This window comes from Myotis daubentonii, chromosome 12, assembly GCF_963259705.1.
Source record: "Myotis daubentonii chromosome 12, mMyoDau2.1, whole genome shotgun sequence".
NCBI classification, from domain to species: Eukaryota; Metazoa; Chordata; class Mammalia; order Chiroptera; family Vespertilionidae; genus Myotis; species Myotis daubentonii.
In genome coordinates, this window is record NC_081851.1 from 72,769,881 (window position 1) to 72,788,775 (window position 18,895).

At 52.7% G+C, this 18,895-nt stretch overlaps 1 protein-coding gene across 1 annotated transcript; it reads right to left on the reverse strand.

Moving 5' to 3' along the window:
• Positions 1–10,492: 10,492 nt before the first annotated feature.
• Positions 10,493–18,455, reverse strand: LOC132213730 (b(0,+)-type amino acid transporter 1-like). The gene is made up of 7 exons (XM_059660679.1): positions 17,703–18,455; positions 16,117–16,234; positions 14,710–15,025; positions 13,984–14,113; positions 12,861–12,989; positions 11,278–11,365; positions 10,493–10,927 (listed from the first exon to the last, which is right to left on the reverse strand). The coding sequence occupies exons 1-7, from the start codon at positions 18,453–18,455 to the stop codon at positions 10,548–10,550; spliced, it is 1,914 nt and encodes a 637-aa protein (XP_059516662.1). The 3' UTR covers positions 10,493–10,547.
• Positions 18,456–18,895: the final 440 nt, after the last annotated feature.

Consider the following 18,895-nt stretch of genomic DNA (forward strand, 5'->3'; position numbering starts at 1 on the left):
CCATTCGGCCAGCAGAACCAGTATGTGGTCCCTGACTAGATGAATTTCATTTTTAACAAGTCAAGGGGGGCTTGACTGCAGAAAATAGGAGTTAGTTTTTTTCATAAAGTGGGGGGAAACGCCCTAACTGGTTTGGCTCAGTGAATAGAGCGTCGGCCTGGGGACTGAAGGGTCCCAGGTCCCAGGTTCGATTCCAGTGAAGGGCATGTACCTGGGTTGTGGGCACATCCCCAGTAGGGGGTGTGCAGGAGGCAGCTGATTGATGTTTCTCTCTCATTGATGTTTCTAACTATTCATCTCTCTTCCTCTCTGTAAAAAAAATCAATAAAATATAAAAAAATAAAAGTGGGGAAAAACTTTCATAGAACAAAAATCCTTTTTATTTAATTTCATTATTCAAGGTCTTCTTTTATGTGAGTTGCTTATACTGAGGTCCAAAAGATGAAATATTCCAAAGGATGGAATCTCAGGAAATGTGGGCTCCAGTAAGAATAAATTATTCTCACAGCTGAGCGCGGGTTAGCGTTCAGCAGGGTGGAGGGCAGTCCAGAGGGCAATAACACCCAGGTTTTTTCTCTTCCCTTTTTTAGTCTTCAATGCAAAGCAAGTGATCTAATCAGAGTATTTGTTCAGAGGTGATTCACTTCTTCTGTTCTCCATGAGGTCAGAATTTTGCAATAGGGGAGGAGTTAAATTCACAATAGGTTTCCACACTCCAGTGTGTTACCACAGAAGATGCATCTTGCCTATTTATAGCACAAGAGGGCGTCTATATTCAGACCCACTGCTCAGAACCGGGGAATCTGGGGAGCAGGAAACAGTTGTGGGGCGGCTCTGATGGATACACGTCACCCCACCAGCCCAGGCCTCTGCCTCTGCTCCAGCTACCAGACAGGCCAGTGGAATAGGGCTCAGCTACAGGAACTTCTTCCCAGGGTCCTCAATCAGGAAGGAGAACACGGAAAGTCTCTCTGGACAACCCTCTGATGGGACTGCTTCCTCTGTGGAATGCGGAGTCATGTGACTTCTGCTCAGCTCGGTCCCAGTGTATATTTAAGAAGTGGATGCCTTGGAAACTAGATGACTTCCATTTTTAACAAATCAAGGGGGCCTTACCTGCAGAAAATAAGAGTTAATTTTTTTAGGAGTTCCTTTCCCTTTAAAACCTTGGAAATCCCGTTGCTATGCCTAGGAAGTTTGCTCACTCATTCATTCATTCCACTAACATGTTAGGTGCCTCCTGTATGCCTGGACCTCAGTAGAGGACCTAGCTGCCGTGCTCTAAGGGACTCGGGGACTTGGTATACTTGGCATCAGACAGCTGTTGACCGGCCTCCGTCTAATTGAGGTGGGGACAGGCCTTGCACTTGGCAGATACGAAGGAGGTGATGACAACTGCTGTTCTCATGCGATCACAGACGATGCAGACAAGCTCTGTGCCAGCCATGGGTCATGGGGAGAAATTACAAGGAGTCCCTGTCTTCAGAGGAGCTCCGGTTCATAAATATAAATGGCAATGCAGTATAGCAGTCATAACAAGTAAAATGACTATTTCAGTCCAGGGCCTGAGGAGGTCAGAGAAAGTTTGAACTGAGTGGTATATTGCAACTTCGGCGCCCTCATCAAACTGCATCCCCTCCCCCCTTTCAGGTATCCATCTCCTGCGTGGTCCCCTCCCATCATGAGTCTGAGTTTAACCAGGTGACTAGCTGCAGCCAAGAGACATCAGTAAGACCGATGCAAGCTGCAGCTTGAGAAGCGCTTGCACAATGGGGCTTGCTCTCTTGGAATGCTTCTTCCTGGAACCTGGCTGCCATCGTGCCTTAAGGAACTCAATCAGCCATGTGAATGGGACAATGGTGAGGTTACCCCTGAGACCTGCCGGCAGGTCTGGCAACGCCCAGTTGAGTCAGGAAGTCCTGCCAAAATCGTTCACTCCCTCCGTAATCATTTCTTGAGCCCACACTGGGAAAACAGCACTCGCTGGGGGCAACTTTCCTTTCCCTTTAAAACTCTCTGACTTAAAGCTCCAGTGTCAGAAAATAAAAGGAAGCATCCCATGGACCTCTTTATGTTGTATGACTTTACAATGCAGAAAAAAAAATGGGCTGAAGAAAAGATATGCCTGGCCAGTGAGAGGAGGGAAGGGGGACTTCTATATTTTTTTTAAATCACAGAATGATGGAAGCACAAGAAAAATATAGAGAATAATATCTGCCACCCAGCTTTGCCGATCTTTGAATTTCCTGCATTTATTTCTAATCATTTCAGTACAGATGAGACTCCTGTGTACCCCTTCGCAATCCTTCTCCTCACCCTCCCTCCCTCCTATATGTTATTTCCCATCCCCGTGCCTGTATTTATATATTCACTATATATGAGTGTGTCCTAAAGAGTGTTTTGAATGTTCCAAATTTTCACACTAATCATATCAGACTTTACGTCACCTCTACAGCCTGCTGTTTTTGCTCGATGATGTGTTTTGAGACTTAGCTATGTTAATACATGTCGCTCTTGTTCACTCATTTTACCTGTATTAGGTTCCATTTTTAAGATATTTATCCATTTTCCTGTTGTTGGGCACTTGGATTATTTCCATGTTTTTTTCTCAGATAAACAATACTGCAATGATTTATGGTGCGATTGGTAGGCCAACGTGCACATGTAGGAGACGTTCTAGGAGAAACACCTGTGTCATAGGAGGGAGTGTTGAATACGACATAAATCCTGGGTTGCATTTTGAGTTCAGAAACTGCCGCCAAGGGCATATGAGATGTGCCTCTATCTTCCGCCTTGAGGGCCCCATATCCTAGGTGAGTGAGTGTGGCCACCGCTCCAAGAATGTGGTTCCAAACAATGCCCTTCCATCCAGACTCAGCTGGAATCCTTTCTCTTGTCTGTTTCTTCCTTTAGATTTACAGTGGGAGATAAGGACATTCTGGAGTGTCCTGATGATTCATACGGAGTGTGACAGTAGGAGAGTCAGGAGGGAGGGCATGACTGTTTAGAGAAGGGAAAAATGGGGTTATTCTGGAAAATCAGGAGGATTGACGTTCCGCTCACCTATTCCTGGGTCACAAGCCACCCAGCAGAGACTTACTGTTCTCCTAATTCTGTAGATGCCTTTATGGATCTCTCCTGGGCTTCCTCACCTGGTTGGTTTCAGCTGGAGGACTGGCTGAGTGGAAAGGCCCTAAGGGTCCTGCTCGCATGTCTGAAACTTGGTGCTGGCGGGCAGCTGGGTCACCTTGCCTCCCCTCCACTTGGTCTCACCCTCCACGAGGCTAACCCAGCTTCCTTACACGGTGGTCTTGGGAAGCTTTCTATGAGAGAGGGAGAAGACTGTATACAAACTCTTGCAGGCAAGGCCTCGAATTCACATAGCATCACTTTCTGCTCAACGCCATTGGCCAAAGCAGATCACAAGGCCAACCCAGGCTTAAGGACAGGACAAGTGGACCCTCCCTCTTGTCAGAAGGAGCAGCAAAGCCATGGGACAATGCAAAGAAGCGTGGGACAAATCGCTTCAGCTTCTTTGAAAACCATCTGCCCTGATGGAGCGACTTGGGCAGAGATGAAAATGTAACATTCACCATTGAGGTTGTCTCCGGAGTCTTCTGTGCAGCTCCCAAAATAGGCCAAGATGATATCAGGCTCATCAGCCTGGCTTTCCTGGCAAGGAAGAGGCTGGTGGAGGGAGAGAGCTTTTAAATGATTGATGCCTGCGGGTTCTTCTCTTCGCCTGAGAGTTCAATAAGGAATCTACCTTCGACCTTTGTGAATTAGCTCTTTAAAAGGCTCTTTTTTAAGCACCTTGTGTGGACAGCATTGTGCTAGCTGCTGAAGATGCAGCAGTGAACAAAAGAACTGTGGTCCCTCCTACCTCGGAGCTTTTGGTCTATGGAAAGGAAAGAGGCATGAAACAATTAATGACACAGTTAAAGATTGGACGACAGTGGTGTAATGCCACAGGAGAAGTAAGGCATGCGGAGTGAAGATAAAAGGAAGTGGGGGCCCTGGCCTGGTGTCAGGATCAAGGAAAACTCCCTTGAGGAAAACATGGAGCTAATTTTTAAAATATGTTGTTATTGATTTCAGAGAGGGGAAGGGAAAGGGAGAGAGAGAAACATCAGTGATGAGAGAGAATCATCGATTGGCTGCCTCCTGCACACCCCCTACTGGGGATGGAACCCACAACCCGGGCATGTACCCTGACCCGGAATCTATGGGGAGCCAATATAGGATTAAGCCTCGGACTGACCTGTTGGCAAAGTCACAAACAAGTCCCAGCTTAGAGGGCACAGTCCTCTTAGCATATTTAGGCTTGACCTTATGATGCTCCCTCGATCTTATCTGGGAAGCTCATGGACTGTGGGAAGTGCAGCAAGAACAAGAACAAAAACAAGTGAAACTCACAAGAACAGTGTAAACAAGTGAAACTCACAAGAACAGTGTAACTATGGTAACCACTACCTTGTTTACCTCTGACTATAAAATAAAGGCTCAGCTTGCCTCAGGATCTTTCTCTGTGGCCTCAGCCCGGCACAGGAAGATCCACGGAGACTAAAGAGAGCTAAAGAGTTCTGAACGCTGTCTCCGTCCACACCTTTGGGAACCCCTGGACCGCTGGGGCTGGACCCCGGCAGGAATCAAACTGTAACTTCCTGGCTCATGAGTTGACACTCAACCACTGAGCCACACTGGCCAGCAGGAGCTAATTTTTGAGGACTCAATAGGCATTACACAGGCTAACACAGTGGAGGAAGGTGGTAATGAATAACTCAAGCAGAAGAAACAGCAGGTACTGAGTTCCTAGGAAGGGAAGAAGCCCACGTGTTTGAGGAGCTGAGAAAACAGAAAAGGAGAGAGTTGACCAGATGAGACTGGAGAGCAGGCAGGAGGCAGGTCATGCAGACCTGGTAGACCACATAAAGGATTTGGGTCTGTCCTGAATTGGTGTTCTCATAAGACAAGAGACCCCAGGAGAGCACGTGCGCTGAGGAAAAGCCACGTGAGAACAGCGAGAGCCAGCGCTGCCAGCCAAGGAGAAAGTTCTCACCAGAAACCAGACCTGCCAACACCTTGATCTTGGACCTTCATCCTCCAGGACTGTGAGAAAATAAGTTTCTGTTGCTTAGACCACCCAGTCTGTGGCATTTTGTTCTGGAAGTCCTAGCAGACTAATACAGCATGTGAAATACTGAGATTTATACTCCTAAAAGGTCATCCTGGTTGCTACATGGTAGATGGACCCAAGGAACAAAAATTGTTAGTTGGAGATCTATTAGGAGCCTAGACAGACATCTGGGTGCACACACAGACACCTTGTTGTTGCTGTTTCGAGATTCCTATGTAATCAAGGGAACCTAACCACAAAGCCAGCTTGGGTTTTTCCTCTTTCATCAGCTGGTCGTTTCAGATCCTCCATACAGCCATGAGCATGGGGGAGGGGCATGGATGTGACTGTGGTGGGTGCCATAGGGTTTCTGGGCTTCCTGCTTGCTGTGCCTTCTGGTCCCACTCACGCTCAGAGATGCACCCCTCCCATCTCACTGTGGATTGTAGCTGGGCCCACTCAACCTTCCCATGTGGTCGTTCTGACAGGACTCAGGTCCTGAGGGGTAATTCCAGCTGCACAGTCACTTGGTGTCCTGTACTCAGAGGTACTGTCTGTCCCAGGACCCAGAAGTATGCAGAAGTTGTTTTTCAAAAGACATTTAGTTCTCTATCCAGAGGGCATGGCCTCGCTCCAGAACCCAAGGTCTACACTGTGTTTCTCCCACAGGGACTGGCCACAAACTCTACGTGGCATCTTTACCTCCAGCACCATAGAGTCAAGCAGATCATATGGCTGCAGCCAGGGCGCCCCCCGCCCCCACCCTCTCATGTGGTCCATTGTATGGGCCGGGCACAGCCCAGCCAGCCTTTCCCACCCTCTGATGGCCACCAGAAGGGAGTGTACATGCCCCCGCCAGGTGCTCAAGTCCTTAGGCGTTTGCTAAACACTGCTCTTTTTTTCTGTCTTTCTTTTATAAAGTTTAAAGTTAATGGAGCTTATTAGTGAAGCATGCCAAACACTTTCTTATTTCATACTTACAACTTCCTATGAAGCAAGACTAACCTCCTTGTCTTACAGATGAGGAAACTGAGGCACAGAGAGGTGAAGAGACCTCCAACTAGGCCAGGGATGGCGAACCTATGACACGCGTGTCAGAGGTGACATGCGAACTCATTTTTTTGGTTGATTTTTCTTTGTTAAATGGCATTCAAATATATAAAATAAATATCAAAAATACAAGTCTTTGTTTTACTATGGTTGCAAATGTCAAAAAATTTCTATATGTGACACGGCACCAGAGTTAAGTTAGGGTTTTTCAAAATGCTGACACGCCAAGCTCAAAAGGTTCGCCATCACTGAAGTAGGCAAGAAAACCTTTTAGAAGATTTTACTGGAGTAGAGAGGAGTAGACCATGATATTGGGGGCTGTGATGGCTGGTTTTAGTTACGTGTGAACTGGACTGGGCTAGCGGATGCCCACACAGCTGGTAAATATAATATTATTTCTGGGTGTGTCTTTGAGGGTGTTTCCAGAGGAGATTAGCATTTGACTCAGTGGGCTGAGAGAAGATCACCCTCACGAATGTGACATCATCTGGTCTGTGGAGGGTCTACATGGGACAGAAAGGTGGAGGAGGGCGAATTTGCTCTTTGCTTGAGCTGAGACCCTCGTCTTCTCCTGCCCCGGGACATCGGTGCGTCTGGTCCTCAGGTCTTCCCTGCCAATCACAGCAGCCTCTCCGGCCCCTCCACTTCCCTGGACTTGAGCTTCTTTAGAGTTCAAGATAAATCATAGCACATACTTCCACTAAAAAAAAAAAAAAAAGGAGTTGTTGCCCGGCTCAGGTAGCTCAGTGGTTGAGCATCAACCTATGAACCAGGAGGTCACGTTTTGAGTCCAGTTCAGGGTTCACGCCCGGGTTGTGGGCTCGATCCCCAGTAGAGGGCATGCAGGAGGCAGCCAATCAATGATTCTCTCTCATCATTGATGTTTCTATCTCTCTCTTCCTCTCCCTTCCTCTCTGAAATCAATGAAAATACTTTTTACAGTTGTTTACCTGAAGTTCAAACCTCACTAGCATCCTCTCTTTTATTTTAGTTTTTGCTAACGTTTGCAATCCTAGCTTCTTTCTTTGTGAAATGGGGTGCCACCCAAGTCATGGGCAGGTGAGACGGCACCAGGTGGGCTGCTGTTACCGTAGGCTGCTTCCTGGCCCGGCTGCAGAGAGGAGCGACCCTGGGCTGCAGGGGGCACAGTCCTCTAACCCTGAAAGGGCGAGGGTATGAGTCAGCCTCAGGGGAGAGTGGAGATGTCAGGGTTCACAGTAACCACAGAAGGATGTCTCCCCCAGACCAGCCAGCAGTAAACAGGAAGTTCCCTCCCCCACCCCTGCTCTTGCCATGGTTAAGAAGATCCTAAACAGGATTCAGATCAGTAGCTGATGCTGGCGTTCGGCAACCCTAAGCTGGATCTCCAAGCTCCCAACCCACAGGTGCCTCCAGTTTTCCAGCCCCCAGGCCAGAGGAGATGCCTGTACCCCACCCCCTCCCGGAGCCAGGGCCCAGACCAGACACAGAACCCCCAAATCTAGTTTGGCAAGAGGCGGAGCTTCCCTACAAGCCATCAAGGTCCCCAGAAGTGGACGAGATGCTGGGTGTAGATTCCTGAGCCCGGGGTCCTGAGATAGTGAAGGACTAGAACTGAGGGAGGTGTGGGGCTGAGACCACCCCCCCCCCACCCAGCCCACTGGGCCCCGTGGGAGCACAGAACAGAAAAATAAACAACGCTGGCCCACGGGAAGCCACTGGCTGCTTCGCCAGCTCTGCCACTCACTTGCCGCTTGGCAAGTCACTTGGCTGCTCCAAATCTCAGTTGGCCTTCTGAGAAATAACAAGAGGGTACTGCCCCTGCCTGCCTGCCTCCTCCGGCTAGTATAAGAGTCAATTTCCTATGCAGGGTTCCCTCAGCTACCAGTGGGCAGGTAGCCTCAGAAGGTTTCCAGGGGTCAACAGGCAAGGTCAAGTGTTTAGATGGCCTTCATGTCCGTCACTTAGTACCAGAAACGGGCAGCTGGGGACAGGAGCCAGCCCCAGAGCCGTTCAAAAATAAGACCCCAGGCCCTGGGCAGCGGGTCCCAGCAGGCAGCGCCTGGGCCCAGGGGAACTACGGTGCAAGACGGGGAAACAAAGGCCCCAAACAGCCCTCGGCCTTCCAAGCACTGGCCGTTTGTTGAGACACCACCCAGGCCAGACCCAGGGCCAAGACTCTGAGTGTGGTGGGTCAGGAGAGGAGGTGGCGCTGGGGATAGGAGGTGGTGAATGTGCCCCACACGGCCAAGGAGCTGGCTATCCTCTGACCAGGCCCCACCCCCACGTTAGAGGACAGTTCTTCAAGAGCTCCCCTGTGCGGCCCACTCTTGGTGCTGCCGCCTGGGGCGTGGGTGTTGTGACCGGATGCAGCAGGAAGTGAGCACACGTGTGCATGCGGTGGGTGGGGACAGTGGGAAAGCAGGCCTGGCGGATTTCAGTGAGGTGGGTCACTCCCTTGAACAGCTTAGTCCCGGCATGGAAAACTGTCTTCAACACTCGGTTCACTTCCAAGGCTCCTGTTTCCCCGTGACTCCTGTGTATGCATCTCAGCCCTGATGGTGTTTGAGCTCCGGATAGGCAAACCCCCTGATTATCGCCACAGGAAAGTCCTGCAGCGTTTCCAACTGGACACAGTAAAATGCCCCCCTTTCCTCTAGCGCCCCTCCTCCCCACTTCTCTATTTCCATGAACCCCAACATGAACACTAGGTGAGCTGGCCTCGGACTCTGAGTCATGGCTGACTTCGCCTCCTCACCCACAACCAGGAAGCAGGCCAGCCCTCCCTCGCTGTGGCCTCAGATCCATCCACGCCCCTCAGACCTGCTGCTGCCCACCCCCCAGGCCCCTGGGGAGCCGCTCTCACCCTGGGTTCCCTCAGCACAAGGAGCCAGATCCACCTTCGGGAGCACCATCTCCTCTCCAAGGCTGCAGTGCACTCAAGCCCCAAGGCTCACTCAGGGCCCCCCATTCTCTGAGCCAAAGGGCCCTCACTTGACCCCACCTCTCCTCCCTGAGCCTCCCAGTCAGCCCCCATGAGGCCCCAGAACAGGCCAGCCAGGGGGACGGCCCAGTGTTGGAGCATGAAGCTGGGTGATGCTGCCTTTAGAACAAACTGGTTGCCCATAGAGACGGGCTGGAATCTCCCCAGTTTGAGGCTCACACTCAAGAGGCCACGCCCTGGGCTGTGATGATTAACAGTGGTGAGTGCACCAGGATCAATGCCTCTCACACCGAGATGGGGCTCCTGCAGCAGGGCCCCCACACAAAGGCAGTAACTCAGGCTGGTCCCGCCTCCTCTGTCCCTCACTCAACCCCCAGGGCCTGTGGGACAGGCCTGTGCCCGTGAGAAGCCGAGAGCAGGCTGAGGCCGGGTGCCCTTCCCTGCCGAGCAGCTCTTCCCCCCCCATTGGTGTCTCACGATCTAAGTCAGTGGTTCTCCACCATGGCTGCACATTAGAGTCACCTGGGAATCTTTGTAAAATCCTGATTTCTGGCCCTCATCTTCCGGAAATTCTGTTTCTTGATTATGAGGTGGGACCACAACATTAGTAACAAAGAAACGGAATTTCTGGAGGATGAGGCCCAGAAATCAGGATTTTAAAGATTCCCAGGTGATTCTAATGTGCAGCCAAGGTTGAGAACCACTGATCTAAGTGTTTCTCTGCCTTTTCATCTCTGACCAGATCAGCTGGCATAGGTGAAATGCTGATCTGATCGCTGCTAATAGGAAACTAGCTCTAAAGATGCCGTTTACTCTTACATTCAGTGCAGCTGTGAGGTCCTGGGCTGAAGGAACAGTTCTCAGAGAAGGCGCAGGAGAGGGGAGGAGAGGGAGAGGGGACGCTGTGCTGGGTGCTTAACCCAAAACTCCACAACACTGTGTCCTGGCACTCTAGGAGCTTGTTAGAATCATGCGCTGTCCACCCACAGAGGCTGGCCAGGCCACTCGTGTGAGAACAGAGTCATCTGCAGTAAAGAGGGCAGAGCACGCCGAGACTGGTTTGGCTCAGTGGATAGAGTGTCGGCCTGCGGACTGGGGGATCCCAGGTTCGATTCCGGTCAAGGGCATGTGCCTAGGTTGCGGGCACTTCCCCGGTGGGGGATGTGCAGGAGGCAGCTGATCGATGTTTCTGACTCTCTGTCTCTCTCCCTTCCTCTCTGTAAAAAAATCAATAAAATATATTTAAAAAAAAAAAAAAAGGGCAGAGCAGAACTGCCCAGCCCATCAGTCAATGTTTCTTTAATTTAAATTCTTTATTATTGAAAGTATTACATGTCTTCTTTTTCCTCCATTGACCTCTCCCCAGCCACTCCCCCCACCTCCACACATATCCCACCCCCCCTACTGTCTGTGCCCTTTGGTTATGCTGATATGCTTGCGTACAAGTCCTTTGGTTGATTAGTCAACATTTTTAGTGGCTGGAGCAACTTCCAGGAGCAGCTGGAGATGCAGGGTGGCCGTCTGCAAACACTTGGGATGGTGCTGGAAGTAGACAAACAGGAAGTAGACCGGGAATCCGCTGAGCAGGAGCAGGAAGATGTAGAGGAACTCGATCTGCGGATGGTCGATGATGGGTGCCAGCACCAGGTAGAGAGAAGCAAGGAGCGCGACGATGGGGACGATGGTGGGGACCTGCAATGGGCAGAGCCCTGGATGGTGAGAGGTGCGCGGGAGGCGGTATGTGGTCCCTGGACTCTGTGCCTCCTGCCTGCCTTCCTGTTGCTTCCACCTGCCACCAGCTCCTCCCCTCCAGTCCCTGCCTGGATATGATACCTCACCTGGCCAGGGGAGCCACCTGCTGGGCTACAGAGGGTCCTCCAGGGAGCAGAAGCTTTGGGACCCGCCCAGTCCTCTCTGCGCCCTGTGAGTCCAGCTGTGTGCGTGCCTCGTCTTTCACTGGTCTCCCACTGTTCACAGGAGAAGTGAATCCCCAGCGAGCAGAATCAGTGCTGTGTGAGTCAGATGTCCCTCACTCCCCACCCCAGGAAATAGAGAAATTCTCAACCAGAAATGACAGTGGCCACCCCTTACCTTCTTCCTCTGGGTCCTGACAGAGGCTGTGGTTCAACAACCAGCCTCACACAACAGCTTAGGGTAGAAAAAGCCCAATGGGTACCCCAACATCTACCTTGTAAGGTCGGGGTAGGCTCTTCTTCTTCATCCGCAAGTACAGGAGACAGCTGATGGTAGTTCCGTAGGTGACCCAGGCAAGGAAGCTGAAAGGCAGACTTGAGTCACTCACTACCAGGCCCTGCCATAGGCTGGCCTCCTAGGTACAAACCTGGGGCAGAAGTACAAGTTCATCCAGGGCCTTGCAGCCACCTCCAGCTCCCCTGATCCATGAAGACGAGGACAGAAGGCAAGGCGGGGGCACCGAGGACCAGGATGCCCTGGAGGGTCAACATTAGCCCATTCTGCCTCCTTCACCTTCTGGCACAAAGGGGCACCACCTCACCACGTGGTTCCTGATCAAGCCTCTGACTGCCCCTGGCTGAACAGAGGAGGACAACTTTCACGGGGAGGGAGGAGTGTCTGTGTTTTCCCCAAAAAAAGCAAGTCTGATGGCATCTCAAGGAAGCCTGTGCGCTTCTCAAGGACCAGCACCCTCGTAGCCGATCCCCCACCCAGCAAATCCTGGCTTCTGCTTTCCCATGTAGATCATTGAGTGGCTGGTGCAGGTCTGATGAAAGCCCCAGCTAGCCTTGAAGGCAGGGTCCAGATCAGGCCATCCCTTGAGGCGGTCAAGACCAAGATGTTGGGTCCTCGCTGAGATGCAATGAATTCCTAGCGTTCTCACTCTGGGCTGGGACATTCTCAGTCACACTCCCCAATCTCAGTCTGAAGACTCCCTATGGTCACCATAGATTTGATTTTATTCTCACCATAGAATGATTTTATTTTTTCTCGCAGGGGAAAAAAAAAAGAAAGAAAAACCATGTCTGTTACTTAATGTTCTGAAGAAAGTCACATCAGGCACTGCATATCCTGTTCCCGGAGATGCATTTATACTTATGACAGCAAAAGGAGGGACATGTGGTGCTTGGAAAATTACCCTGAGAACTCCTTGGGCATGCAGACCTGCCCAGAAAGAGCTTCAAATGAGGCTACAAAATTACAACTGGATAGCACCACAGCCCATCCTCTCTGCCGCAGGGAAGGTGAGAAAGGGGGTCAGATCATCTCCCCACTTTGCTGCAATCATTGTGTTGCCTGTGGGTCTGCCCTGAGTTTAATAGAGACATGTAGGGTCAGAGTCCAGGATGCAGACCAGACTCCAAAGGAGAAATCACAGCAGAACCAAGGGCTGCAATTGTGTGAATAAAGCCTGAATATCCTTTCACATTATCTTAGTGACAGAATAGAGGAACAGCAATAAAAGTAAAAGTGAGAAAGACAACACAAGCCTTTAACTTGCCTCTCTCTCGACCTCCTGGTTCATCTGTCTCATTGAATTTTTGTAAACAGAGCACGAGAAGAGAGAGCCACGTTTAATTTTGGAAACATAACTGGAGGAGAATGGCTGAAATGTGTGTGCCTGGGCTCCCAGAAGTAGTGTGTAAGTGTATGCGTGGATACATATAGTGGAGATTACACACACACACACACACGGGACTTCCAGCGTGCGCATATATATATTTATGTGCATAGATTCAAGTATAAGTGTGTACACATAGGGTCCACAAGATACTCAGCCTGGCAGGACCGTCTCACTTGCCTGAAGGAGTTCACGATGTTGCTGAAGTTCCCTGAGAGGACCAGGACCAAAGTCACTGCCGTGGTGAACACCAGAGCCGGAGTCGGTGTGAGGCGACGGGTGTGAACCATGGACAGAAGTCCGGGCTGGGGAGCAAAGCCAGGTGTCAGGCACCCCCCAGGGGAGCCACAGCGGACGTCTGCCTGGGGAAGCTGCCGGTCCTCTTCCCTGCCACACTCACTCTGGACACCAGTGTGCCCAACCTAACCATCCCCAGTTCCCACGGCTTCCAGATGTGGGCCTGTGGCTCACCAGGGGTGACCAGGCTCAGGGTGCAGGTTGGAGGGGCCTGTCCCCACAGACCAGCCAAGACCCAAATAGCTTAGTATGTGGGGCTGGGGCGTGGAGGCTGAGGCAGATGCCTGGCCAGGTCTTTTGACTTTCTACTGCTCACCCCAGGACAGGAAGAGGGACAAAGATGGGTTTGGGGAGAGATGGAGAAGGATGGAGGAGAGGGCAGGACAAGTGTGCCTGGAGCATGGAGCGGGATGGTGGGTTGTTGTTGGTAGGCTGTTTTATTGTCCAGCAAACACTCGGTCTCCATCTCCCACTTCTGGGGGAGAAATACAGTTTCCCACCCGTTGATGTTGGGCTTGGCCAATGAAGTGTGAGCAGGAGTAGAGACTCTACATGTGCTCGTGTGATTGGCTTGGTCTCTTGAGCCCCTGCCACCTGCTATGGCAAGACAAGCCCCAGGACTCACATTTGGAATGAGAAGGCCCAAACACCAGCCCAGCTTGATCCATCAACCCACGGCAACATGAACCGTTTGTGGTTGTAAGCCTTTGAGATGCGGGGGCTGTCTGTTATTCAGCATGATTGCAGCAAAGCTAACAGAGTGTCAGAGAGGACCCCAGAGGAGTGGCCCGGAGGGTTATACAGTAGCTCCACCCTGTGACCCAGCACGGTGAGCCTCCAAAGGCTGAAGTAAAGGGACTCCAGTTCCGATGCAGATGCATTGAACCCCATTCTCAGGGGAAGAGGGCTGTGTCTAGAGGGCAAGTCCTGCTTCGGGCTATATGCTAGGCTCCCGGCAGGAGGAAGCTTAGCTTGCAGTCCTTCCCAGACCTCCTCTCTCACCATGTGGCCTTCTCTTGCAGCCACGTAGCACACACGGCTTCCGCTGAAGAACGTCCCATGGGCAGAGCCAAATGTCGAGAGTGCCACAGCCAAAGGCACCAGCCAGGCCCAGGCCCCCAGAACCTGGTTCCTAGGATGACAGAGGGGTCAGGGGGAAGAACTCGAGCAACAGCCTGGAAGACTGTCACAGGCCCCATCTGAAAACCGGGCAAGTGAGACATCGAAGTAAGTTTCTTTTAATTCTTTTCTATAATACTAGAGGCCCGGTGCATGAATTTGTGCATGGGGGGCAGGGGAGGCCCCTCCTGTCTGGGTCCGGGGTGTGGGTGAACCCAGATTCAGGGCTGTCAGGGCCCCAGCAGCAAGGTCTGGGTCAGTGCGCGTCATAGTACTGGCTGGCCACCTGGCCGTTCCGGCCATTCAGTCGTAATGGCTGCTTAGGCTTTTATATATAGAGAGATATATTTTATTGATTTCAGAGAGGAAGGGAGAGAGAGAGAGAGATAGAAACATCAATGATGAGAGAGAATCATTGATTGGCTGCCTCCTGCATGCCCCCCCACTGGGGATTGAGCCCTGACTGGGGATCGAACCTTGACTCCTGGTTCATAGGTTGACGCTCAACCACTGAGCCACGCCAGTTGGGCACAGAAAGTTTAACACCCATGGGGCACTATCCTTCCCCACCCTGGGGCCTGCCTGGCGGCCTAGGAACATGAAACTCACCCCCAGCTCACGGCCACAGCGTCAGTGGAGAGGATTTCGTTGGGTGACAACACTAGCAGGTAACTGATGTTGACCAGGATGTACAGGCCCGTGACCAGGGGAATGGCGATCATCAGCGCCCACACCAGGTTCTGCTGTACAGTCGGAGAGAGGAGTCCATATGTTAGCCCGTGAGGTCCTTCCCAGGCCCCTGAGCACAGCACTGAGCTCATCCCGGCTGCAGGGCCGGTGCCAGGGCCTGGGGCCACGCAGGCCATGTGCCCCTCCTCCATGAGCTCAGAGACCCACCGCATGGACACACACACGGGCAGATGCCCTGGGCGGCGGTGAGGGGCCCTAACCAGTCAGAGCAGTAGAGGCACAGAGCAGCCAGCAGAGGTGGGGAGGGGAGAGGAGCCATCACCAAAACGTCTGGAGCGAGCAGGGCCTTCCACTGGGCTCTCCTTGAAGAATGGGAGAGGTTCAGGCAGGTGGAAGGGGAGGGACTCCTACCAGGGGCAGCCACAGAGCAGAGGCACAGGGAAGAGACAGGACAGGTAAAGGTCACATCGTCAGCTGTTCACTGAGCACTTCAACTGGAATATTCCAGGACCCCCGGGCCAGCCCTGCCAGGGGCCAGGGACCCCAGGACTCAGACCCAGGCTGAGGGCCATTACACTCAGGGGTTCTCTGACCCTCATTCTCCTCAACTGGAAGTTGGGGATCAGTGCGGATCTGTCAAATGGGACTTCCCGCTGTCTGCCTCTCTGCCAGGCGTGAGGGGCAGCAAAGAGGAAGGGGAGAAGGGCCCTGGAAACAGGGGCTGTGGCACTGGGACCAGTTTGCACTGCTGAGGCCTTGGTGCCCAGAGGACCCCCGTCACCCAATAAAGGTACCGAGCTCACCTTGGGTCACCTTGGCGGCAAGCACTGATGAGCCCGAGCCTTCCCCTCGGCACCAGGCGGCACCCAGGACATGTTACTGACACAATGTGATATGAAACAGAACCAGAGGAGGCCACTCTTTGCCAAGACGCAGGGAGCTCTCAGTCAGACTGGCACAGAGCTGTCTGTCCCTGTGGGGGCCGGCAGACCTCCTCCCCATCCCCTAGGGAGGGCCCTCCCCCGATTCAGCATCTCCTCCTCGGAGTGTATCTTCCATCCTTCAATATAACGTGAAAAGCAATTTCCAGAGCTTTCTGCCAGGAGGAGATCTGCTCACAGAAAACTTTGGATCCTGGCGCGGGAGGAAGGACACGGGGCACTGAGGACGAAGTAGCCTCTCAGAGCCTGTCCTCACACCGCCCCCTCATTTTTCCTTCAGACACAAACGCCCTGTTCTTTCTGGTCTCTGGGTTCAGATTCCTACTGCTTCCATGTGGCTGTTTAGCCACAAAACGCATCAGTCCGCCTCTTCCAGGAAGCCCACTAGGTTGCTCTGCCTCATAGTGGTCTCCTTTCCTGAACTCCAGCAGCAAGTGGCGGCAGAGCCCCAACAAGCACATCTGCTTCATTGTGTCCAAGCCTCTGTCCTGCCCTGCCCTGTCCTAAGGGCAGGGGCCAGATAGGGTGGCCAGCTCATCCCAGTTTGCCTGGGACTTTCCAGCTTTTAGCACTGAAAGTCCAGCATGCCTGGGGATCCCTCCATCCTGAGCAACCAGGATGGTAGGTCACCCAACCTAGCAGGTCACATGGAAAACTTGTGAAAGTGACACAAATAAGGTAACAATAAATTCTCATATGAGATGGGTCCTCCCATCTCCTTTCTAGTTCTAAAACCTGAGAATCTGAGGGCAAAGAACTTGCCCCAGCCACAGTGTGCACATAGCCACTAATTCCTCATGATCCCAGTCCTGGAAACATGGCTCTGCCTGGGCCCTGTGAGGCAGAGTCCTGGGTTCCCCCTCTTGTGGGCCTCCTAGCAGGGTGCCCTCAGCGGGTGAGCACCCACCATGCCTGACCCAGCCCCATGCCGAGGCAGGCGTTGTGCTTCTGAACTTGACTCATCTCGGACAGCCCACCCGCCAGCGAAGGAGCTGTGACAGCTACAGAGCCCTACAGTTGGGCCACGGACAGGTTTCTGGCGAAGACACAAGAACGGAGAGATTTTTCTGGTTTCATTCTCAAGTACCTTAATCTTGCACTCAAAGCCCATGGACCAAAGCCAGCCTGCTGCTTGCTTTATAAATAAACTTGTATTGGGATGCAGCCATTTATTTACTGATGACTCCTCACAGCGTCTCCCAAACCCCTATCCAGGGGGTCTTTGCTGAGAGCTGACAGCCCTCAGGGCCCTAAAGCCAATCTAGGACAGAAAGGAAATGACTGGCCGTTTCATCCTGTAAGAACTTAAAACTCCTGCAGGGGAACAAGTAAACAAATGGCGCCCTAGGCAAATGTATTTATGGCCTCGCCCCCCACCACCTGAAGAGTCCAAGTGTTACAAATGCTTCCTGGGAGGCAGAGGGGTGGGGGAGGGCCCTGCAGACCCACCCCCACCAGGCAGTGACTAACCAGCCCACGGTTCTCCGGTGGGTGAGCCAGGCAGGACTAGCCCACACTCCTGTCCCAAACCACGCCGCTGTGTCCTGCGGTGGCTCCCATGGCAAGTGTGAATTAAGTGTGTACTACTATGTTACAGAGAGAACAGCCCAAGAGATATCAAACTGAGCCATCACGCATGGCCTCCTGCTGTCCCTATGACCTCAACATCACGCCTCCATTCTGAGCCTCGGTTTTCCCACATGAAAAATGGGATGATAATGCCTACCTCGCCAGGCAGCAACATGAGACCCTGGGGATGATGCTGTGAAGTCCTCTGCTTCCTTGAGACGTCATTATTTCTATAATTCCATAAACTAATCAGAGTGGACAGTGGCTGGCATTCCATTCCCATGAGCCTAGGAAGGGCGCCCCTGTTTTCAGCCAAATTTTCATGGTTTTAGCTCGAAGGACAATCGCTGAAACTGCTGATGCTCAGAGACTTCGCCCCCCAAAGCCGTGTCATGGACTCACTTGTGGGTTCTTGAGCTCCTCCAACACATAGTTGAGGGTATTCCAGCCGTCGAAGGACCACAGGCCTTGGTAGAAGGCCACGCTGATACGCCCGGTCTGCCGCGTCGTGTTGTGGAAGGCAGCCGGGAGGGCTTCGGGGCGGCCGCGGCCCTGGCCCAGCACCGCCGCGCCGCCCGCCACGATGACCAGCAAGGAGAACACCTTGGCGGCTGTGCACACGTCGTTCAGCTGGGTGGCCAGCTTCGTGCTCCAGCCGTTCACCAGCAGCAGCAGCAGGATGCAAGCGACCGCCATGCTCTTGAGCACCGCCGGGGGCAGGGAGGAGCAGCCGGGGTAAAAGGGGGCCACCGCATACTCGGCGAAGCTCAGAGAGATGGCAGCGATGGAGGCTGGGCGGCTCACCAGCACGAACGTGTAGATGACCAGGAAGGCTGGCAAGGAGCCAAAGGTGTGCAGGATGTAAGCATACTCCCCCCCGGATTCGGGAACCAGGGCCCCCAGCTCGGCGAAGCACAGGGCACTCAGAGTGGCCAGGAGGCCGCAGACGGCCCAGACCACAAGACTGGCCCCGGGGCTGCCCATGTAGACCAAGATCCCCTGTGGTGACATGAAGATGCCAGAGCCGACCATGCTGCCGACGATCAGGGACACGCCGCTCCACAGCCCGATCTCCCTCCTCAGCCTCAGCCTCCCAGCACCCGGCTCCTGCCCGGCCACCCCCTCGCCGCCATCTCTCTCCTGACTTCTCTCCATCTCAGACCCTCAGAAGTCGCCGTGTGCGCTCGAGCAGAAGCAGATACTCTGATACCTGTGTACCTGTCCTGCAGCAGTTAATGATTATCGCGCCTGAGGAGTCTTGGCCCGAGGCCAGAGAGCCAGAGCATGGCGTGTAGAAGGTTCCGAGCCTTCAATGATCTACTCGCCCCCGTCCAACCCAGAGCCCAGGACAGGCATCTGCAGAAGCTGTTTGTCAGTGAAGCCCAGGAAAGGTTAAGGAAAGGGGGTTCTAGCAGAAATCCCTGTTGGCCAATTCCACAGCAATAACAGTTAGATGAGCGCTCTGTGCCAAAAATCCAATTGCTGAGCAATGACACAGACAAGCCTAAGAATCTCGACAACTCTTTCATCAGACAAGCACTGAAGTCCTTATTTCCCCAAGTTTCCAATTAAAACTGCACCAGCCCTACTCCGAA

Excerpts from the sequence above, each read along its gene's own strand:
- LOC132213730 (XM_059660679.1), bottom strand. The coding sequence starts at position 18,455 with ATGGAGAGAAGTCAGGAGAGAGATGGCGGCGAGGGGGTGGCCGGGCAG. Across the intron at positions 15,026-16,116 it reads CTATGAGGCAGAGCAACCTA|GGCATCTGCCCGTGTGTGTG; the intron begins GTGGGCTTCCTG and ends ACCGCCGCCCAG. Across the intron at positions 10,928-11,277 it reads GCCTACCCCGACCTTACAAG|GTGAGGTATCATATCCAGGC; the intron begins GTAGATGTTGGG and ends TCCCCTGGCCAG.